We start from the raw sequence: 6,716 nt of genomic DNA, 5'->3' as shown, positions 1-6,716 counted from the left end.
ATGTGCCTGGAGCTCAACAGTGATTCAATGGAAGCAAAGGTCAAAATGACATTTTGGATGATCTTGGCAAAGAATACCTAAGGGATGGAGAAATAAATTACCTACTATGAATCATAAAATCCGCATTAAGCATAGCTGAAATGGATGCAAGAGAAAAAATGTAACGCAGGACCACTTTGAATATACAGAAAATTCTACCAATTTGGGGTTTAATTTTACTAGCTTCAACCATATATATGGATTTATAGGCTTTTCTTCCAATAATAAATTAAAGAAATAATAGTATTGTTATTGAGCAATTATCTCTATAACAGTCTAAGGAGGTATAGGCTACTATCACCATTTTACAGGTAAACAAACTAATAGAAAGGGGAAGGTACCAAAATGGATACATTGGAAAGCCAGTAATCAGAATTGACTGACTTCCCAGATCATGTCCTTAACTGCTGTTAACAGGCAATGATAATCAAAAAATCAGATGAATATACTAGTTACCATTTACTGAACCAGAGACTGCGCTGGACACAATGTATACATTAGTTCATTAGCTATAGCAAAAAGCTAATAATTTTTCATTAATAACTGCTTGCACATCTTGCCTGTAGCATTATGGTATTTAACATTTAGGGCCATAAAAGCATTGGCCATTTAACCTCTGAGGAGTAGGTAATGAAAATTAGACCATGTTTCCAAGTTCCCTTGTAAGCTTCAGAACAATTTTGTACTGCTCATATCACTCATATGCTAATACCCCATCAGAAAGAGTTAATGACTCAAAGACCATGTTGATGTCAGACAGAAATTTCTTTTTATTATACAGTCATATTCTGTAAAGCACTTGCCTACTATAGAACAATAGTTTCTACAAGATAGCACAATGTCTCATGCACAATAAACATTGAATGAATGACTGAACAAATGAATGAATGAATGAGAGTATAAAGGAAGATGAAAAAATTCAAAAATAAAAAGAAAGTAGTACTAGAGGCTAGGGAATTCTTTCCCGCTTTTATCTGATTCAACTCTAAGGAGAATTCTGGCTAAACCTCTTGGGGAAATTTCGATTTGTTTTCACTCCTGCTTCTGCTAAGGATGAGAAAGAAATGGAAACTACAGTTCTCAGCATATGAGCAAATAGTTTACCTTGATATTCTCCTGCTTTCAGTGATATTTTATTATCTTTTGAGTGTGCCCTGCTTATGTTATGTTTCTCTGTTAATCAGTATGCTTTTTGGTACCATTTCATCATTAAAAGCTTTTTTTTTTTAATATGTGGCTCTTTCTATGCAAAAAGCGATCTCAGAAAAAACATATTCCCTTCATTCTTTTGTCCTCCCTTCATTAATCATCAAATATTTTTGAGCCCAAGAAATGTATCAGGCAAGTTGATAGTAGTTGGGACTTCAGTGGTGAAGAAAAGGAGAACAAGGTTCTGCCTCCACAGAGCTTAGCATCCAATGAAAGACTCCCAGGAGGAAGCAGAAAATTACAAGTGTTATAAATGGTAAGACAGTGGAGTCACAGGGTGCTATGAAACCACAATGGAGGGACACACAACAAAGACCTTCAGAGTCTGGAGAAGGTTCCTAGTGAAAAGACACAAAACTAGAAACCAGCGGACAGAAAAGACCTAAAATTAGAACCCAATGAATGGAAAAAAAGTCAGTCAGTTAGAGTGACTAGGCATGGGGTTGGCAGAGTATCCTAGAAGACAGAATACATAACAAGGGCTAGGACGTGGAAAAGAATACACAGGAAACCTGATCAATCCAATATGGCCAATCAATTCAAAAACATCGGAAGTTCTTGGAAGCCAGCGAGTGGTGCAGTTAGATTTGAGTTTTAGAATGGTAACTCTAGCTAGAGTGTGGGAAATGGACTGAAGGAGATAAGACTGGCAACAGGAGAGCAGTTAGAGGTAACAGAGATGATTTGGTTATGAAAGATAGGAACAAGGGGAAAAAAAAAAAAGGCTGGTTCTTTTGACTCAAGGTAGAACCAGTCCTGTATTACAACATATACCCCAGAGCTCCCATGGCTCCAGCCTGAAGCCAAGCTCCAGTTGGGACCACATTCTTTCTTCCCCTACTATAGTCAGTTTCCCTCAACCCTTCACCATATGAGTCATTTTCATAAAAATCCCCATCTCAGAGTCTGCATCTAGGGAACCCAGACTAACACAGAGAGATAGAAAAGGGTTCAAGACCTATTTAGGACTATAAACAAAAGAACTTAATTTAGGATGAAGATTTGAGAGAGAAGTCATGGATGACACCCAGTTTCTAATGTAGATTACCAGATGGGTGGAACAGAGAAAAGATGAATGTTTTTTAGTGTGTTGAATGACGTTTAAGTAACAATGTACAATTAAATACTGTATATGTTTCTGATATCAGAAAGATGTAGGTCACAGAAATGTAGGAACCATGAGCATACAGATGGCAATTAAAGCCATAAAAGTATTAGATATCATCTATGGAGAGTGTTACTTCACCTATGGGTGATCTTCATGGTCTATCAAATAGCCATTTTGATTCTTAGAAAGAAAACAAAGAAAAAAAAACACATTCTAAAATAGAACTCTAATAATGTCGATTGGTATATTAGAAATTCAATAGGATACAAATCTATAAAATAAAAACAGGCTATCAAAGAAATAAAAAATCAGACTAGCAACAGAATTTTGTTAGCAAAACTAGAAATTGGGAGTTAATGAAAAAAATCTTTAATGTTCTCAAGGGAAAAACTAAAACCACTAATTCTGTATCATGCAATATAGAATTCAAAAGTAAGAATAAAAGAAATACATTCTCAGACATGCCAAGACTCATAAATTTTATCAGTCAAGAACTATATCTCAGCAAAATGAACTCAACACATTCAAAAGATTACACATGATGACCAAGTGGGATTAACCCCTGGGATGCAAGTTTAGTTTAAAATATGCAAATAAATCAATGTGATACACACATTAAAACCACATGATGATCTCAATAGAGACACAAAATGTATTTATATTCAACATAACTGTCATTATGTTCAACAATCTTTCATGCTAAAAATTTGATCTCAACAAAATAGATTTAGAAGGAAATTTCCTCAACATATACACAAAAAGGCCATTTACTAAAAGCCCACAGCTAATATGATAATCAATGGGGGAAAACTGACAGCTTTTCCTCTAAGATCCAGTACAAGGCAAGGAAGCCTATGCCACTTCTATTTAACATAGTACTAAAAGTATTAGCAAGAACCATCAGACTAAATAAATAAAGGCATCCAAATTGGAAAGAAAGAAGTAAAATTTTCTCTTTGTAAATGACATGGTCATATATAGAGAAAACCCTAAAACTTCCACACACACACACACACACACACACACACACACACACACAATTAAAACTAAAAAGTGAATTCACTAAAGATGCAAGATACACACAAAAATTATTTACATTTCTTTACACTAACAATAAACTATACAAAAAGGAAATGAAGAAAATAATTCCATTTACAATAGCATCAAAAAGAATAAAATACTTAGGAATAAATGTAATTAGTAAGTGAAAAATCTTCATATTGAGAACTATAAGATACTGATTAAAGAAATTGAAAAAGACAGAAGTAAATGGAAAGATATCCCATGTTCATGGATTGGAAAAAGTAATAATAAAATGTTTATTTACCCAAAGTCATCCATAGGTTCAATAAAAATGTCTATCAAAAGTCAAATGGCATTTGTCACAGAAGTAGAAAAAAACAATCCTAAAATATATCTGGAACCACCAAAGACCCTAAATAGCCAAAGCAATCCTGAGAAAGAAGACAAAGCTAGAGGCATCACACTTCCACTTCCTGATTTCAACTACTCTGTTTCATATCTCTAGTACTCTGAACAGTATGATACTGGAATAAAAACAGACACCTAGATAAATGGAATAGAATTGAGTGCCCAGAAATAAACCCTTACATATATAGCCAATTAATATTTGACAAGGGTATCAAGACTATTCATTAAAGGGGCGCCTGGATGGCTCAGTCAGTTAAGCGTCTGACTTCAGCTCAGGTCATGATCTCATGGTTCATGGTTTCTAGCTCCACATCATGCTCTGTGCTGATAGCTCAGAGCTTGGAGCCTACTTATCCCTCCCTTTCTCTCGGCCTCTCCCTCTCTCTCTCTGCTCCTCCCCCCATTAATGCTCTGTCTCTGTCTCTCTCCCTCTCAAAAATAAACATTAAACTGAAAAAAAAAGACTACTCATTGGGGAAAGGACAGTCCTTCAAACAGTGGTACTAGGAGGGTTGTCTAGGTGGGTCAGTCAGTTAAACATTGAACTTCAACTCAGGTCATGATCTCACAGCTGGTGGGTTCAAGCCCCACAGCAGGCTTTGTGCTGACAGCATGGAGCCTGCTTTGGCTCTCTGCCCCTCCCCCACTTGTGCTCTCTTTCAAAAATAAATAAACATTTTTTAAAGGTTTTTTTTAACTGGATATTCACATGCCAAAGAATGAAATTGGACCTTTATCTTGTGCCATACACAAAAACCAACTCAAAATGGATTAAAGACTTAAACATAAGACCTGAAACCACAAAACTGCTAGAAGAAAACATGGGGGGAAAGCTTTTTGGCATTGTTCTGGGTAATGAGTCCTTGGGTATGCTTCTCATCTCACCTTGCTCTGGCAATATAGCTTCCAACAGTGTGTGCTTGGGGGAGGGGGCTGGAGAGACATCTAGTGGTGCTGACACAGCCAAATGAGTTTCAGTGCAACCTCTGCAGGCAGATTCCAGTGAATCTCATAGGTACCCCAGAGATCAGGTTCTCAAGTGGGTTGATCTGCACCACAGTGGGGTGTTTTCCACCAGTCTTGGTCCATTTTCACTTTAGAGGTTTGTTGGTTGTTTCCTGCTTGCCAGTCCAGACCATAGTGCCTTGTTTGCCTGCCTCAAGCTACCAATTCCCAGTGGGAGGCTCCAGCTTGCCAGTCCCTTTTTTGCCTTTCATTCTCCAGCTACCATGAACTAGTTCTGGACCAAGGCAACCTAGTGAACTTCACCGTCCAATGGGCAACAAGTAATCATTCTCCAAAAGACTGGAATCCCAGCCTTGGGGAGGGATTCCACCTTCTAAATGTATTCCTTCCATTGATACTCATTTACCAGTACCAGGGCATTCTTTAGTGTACTCACTAGCCCTTTCCAGTTAATGCCCTGATACAATGAATAATTGTACGTAAACTTTCCTGTTCAAATTACTGTGTGATCTGTGTCCTAATTGGACCCTGAGTGATACAATATGGAAAATACCTAATACGACACCAGTTTTATAGACATTTCATAAATAGTATCTTTTTGCCGTACAACCAAGACTTAATGAACAAAAAAATTCACAAAAGAATTTATACTGATGCCAAAGTCCAAAGCAAAGGAGTATCATTAAACTTGTTATTTGCAAAAATCAGTAGTAACCAATATCTCCATGTCACATCAGATTATTTTAATCCAATCCAATATTCTAGATTCATATCCTTTAGCTACTACAGATATTTGAGATTTCCAAGTAACAGGTAAATATTTATAGATTAAGAAGCAGTATGTCGTGATGACAAGAGTGTGGGATGGGAGACAGTAAGTCTGGATTCCAGTCCTAGTCTTAGCTCTGCGCTTAAGTGGCTATCTGCAAGTGTTATCCAACTCCTTATTAGAGTTGATGTCTTCAATTATAAATCAAGAGGCTTGAACTAGGTTACCTCTATTACTTCTATAGGTAATGCTCAAAGATTCTCTTTAATCATTATCTGAAGTCACTTTTTTTCTCCAGAGCTTCCTCATAGCATTTTTTACCTCAGCATTTCTGAGGGTATAGATTAAGGGATTTAACATTGGAACCACCATAGTATAAAAGATAGCAACAGCTTTATCAATGGGCAGAGTGGTCACTGGGCGCAGATACACAAATATACAGGGCACAAAAAATAAGACAACTACTGTGATATGAGAGACACAGGTGGAAAGGGCTTTGCGCCTCCCTTCCAAGCTATAGCTCTTTAGGGACCATAGAATGACTACGTAGGAGACCACCAAGAGGAGGAAGTTTAAAAGACAGATGAACCCACTGTTGACAGCAACAAAGAGACCAAGGGTGTGAGTGTCCATGCAGACAAGTTTCAATAAAGGGTACAAATCACACATGAAATGATCTATGACATTGGGACCACAGAAGGGCAGCCAGACTGTAAAGAGTATCTGAATGGTCGCGTGGAGAAATCCTCCAGTCCAGGCCACTCCCAGCAGAAGAAAGCACAGCCTGTGGCTCATGACAGTCACATAGTGCAGAGGTCTGCAGATGGCCACATAGCGATCATAGGCCATCACTGTCAGCAGGATGATCTCAGTAGCACCAAAAATGTGTTCTGCATAAACCTGAGCCATACACCCATTAAAGGAGATAATTTTCTTCTCGTGAAGGGAGTCCACAATCAGCTTAGGAGCTGAAGAAGAAGAATAAATTGTGTCTATCAAGGAAAGATGAGTCAGGAAGAAATACATGGGGGAGTTCAGAGTCTGGGTGGTGGTAATGGTAACCACAATGAGCAGGTTGCCTGAGAGTGTTACCATGTATAGAATCAAAAATCCCAGAAACACTATATTCTGCATCTTGGGGTTCTGTGTAAGACCTATTAAAATGAATTCAGTCACATTTCTTTTATTCTCCAT

The 6,716-nt window shown here is 37.6% G+C and overlaps 1 protein-coding gene across 2 annotated transcripts; it reads right to left on the bottom strand.

The window, feature by feature from the left end:
* Positions 1 to 5,496: 5,496 nt before the first annotated feature.
* On the bottom strand, positions 5,497 to 6,716 carry LOC131488767 (olfactory receptor 4C12). 2 transcript variants are annotated; one of them, XM_058690602.1, is made up of 2 exons: positions 5,808 to 6,716; positions 5,497 to 5,514 (listed from the first exon to the last, which is right to left on the bottom strand). In XM_058690602.1, the coding sequence occupies exons 1-2, from the start codon at positions 6,714 to 6,716 to the stop codon at positions 5,497 to 5,499; spliced, it is 927 nt and encodes a 308-aa protein (XP_058546585.1). The 2 variants fall into 2 exon arrangements, with proteins under 2 accessions (XP_058546585.1, XP_058546584.1); XM_058690601.1 differs by lacking the exon at positions 5,497 to 5,514 and having other exon boundaries at positions 5,787 to 6,716.

Source organism: Neofelis nebulosa, chromosome 10, assembly GCF_028018385.1.
Source record: "Neofelis nebulosa isolate mNeoNeb1 chromosome 10, mNeoNeb1.pri, whole genome shotgun sequence".
Lineage (NCBI taxonomy): Eukaryota > Metazoa > Chordata > Mammalia > Carnivora > Felidae > Neofelis > Neofelis nebulosa.
Note: the sequence above shows the minus strand (reverse complement) of the source record. Positions and strands in the feature narration are given on the sequence as shown.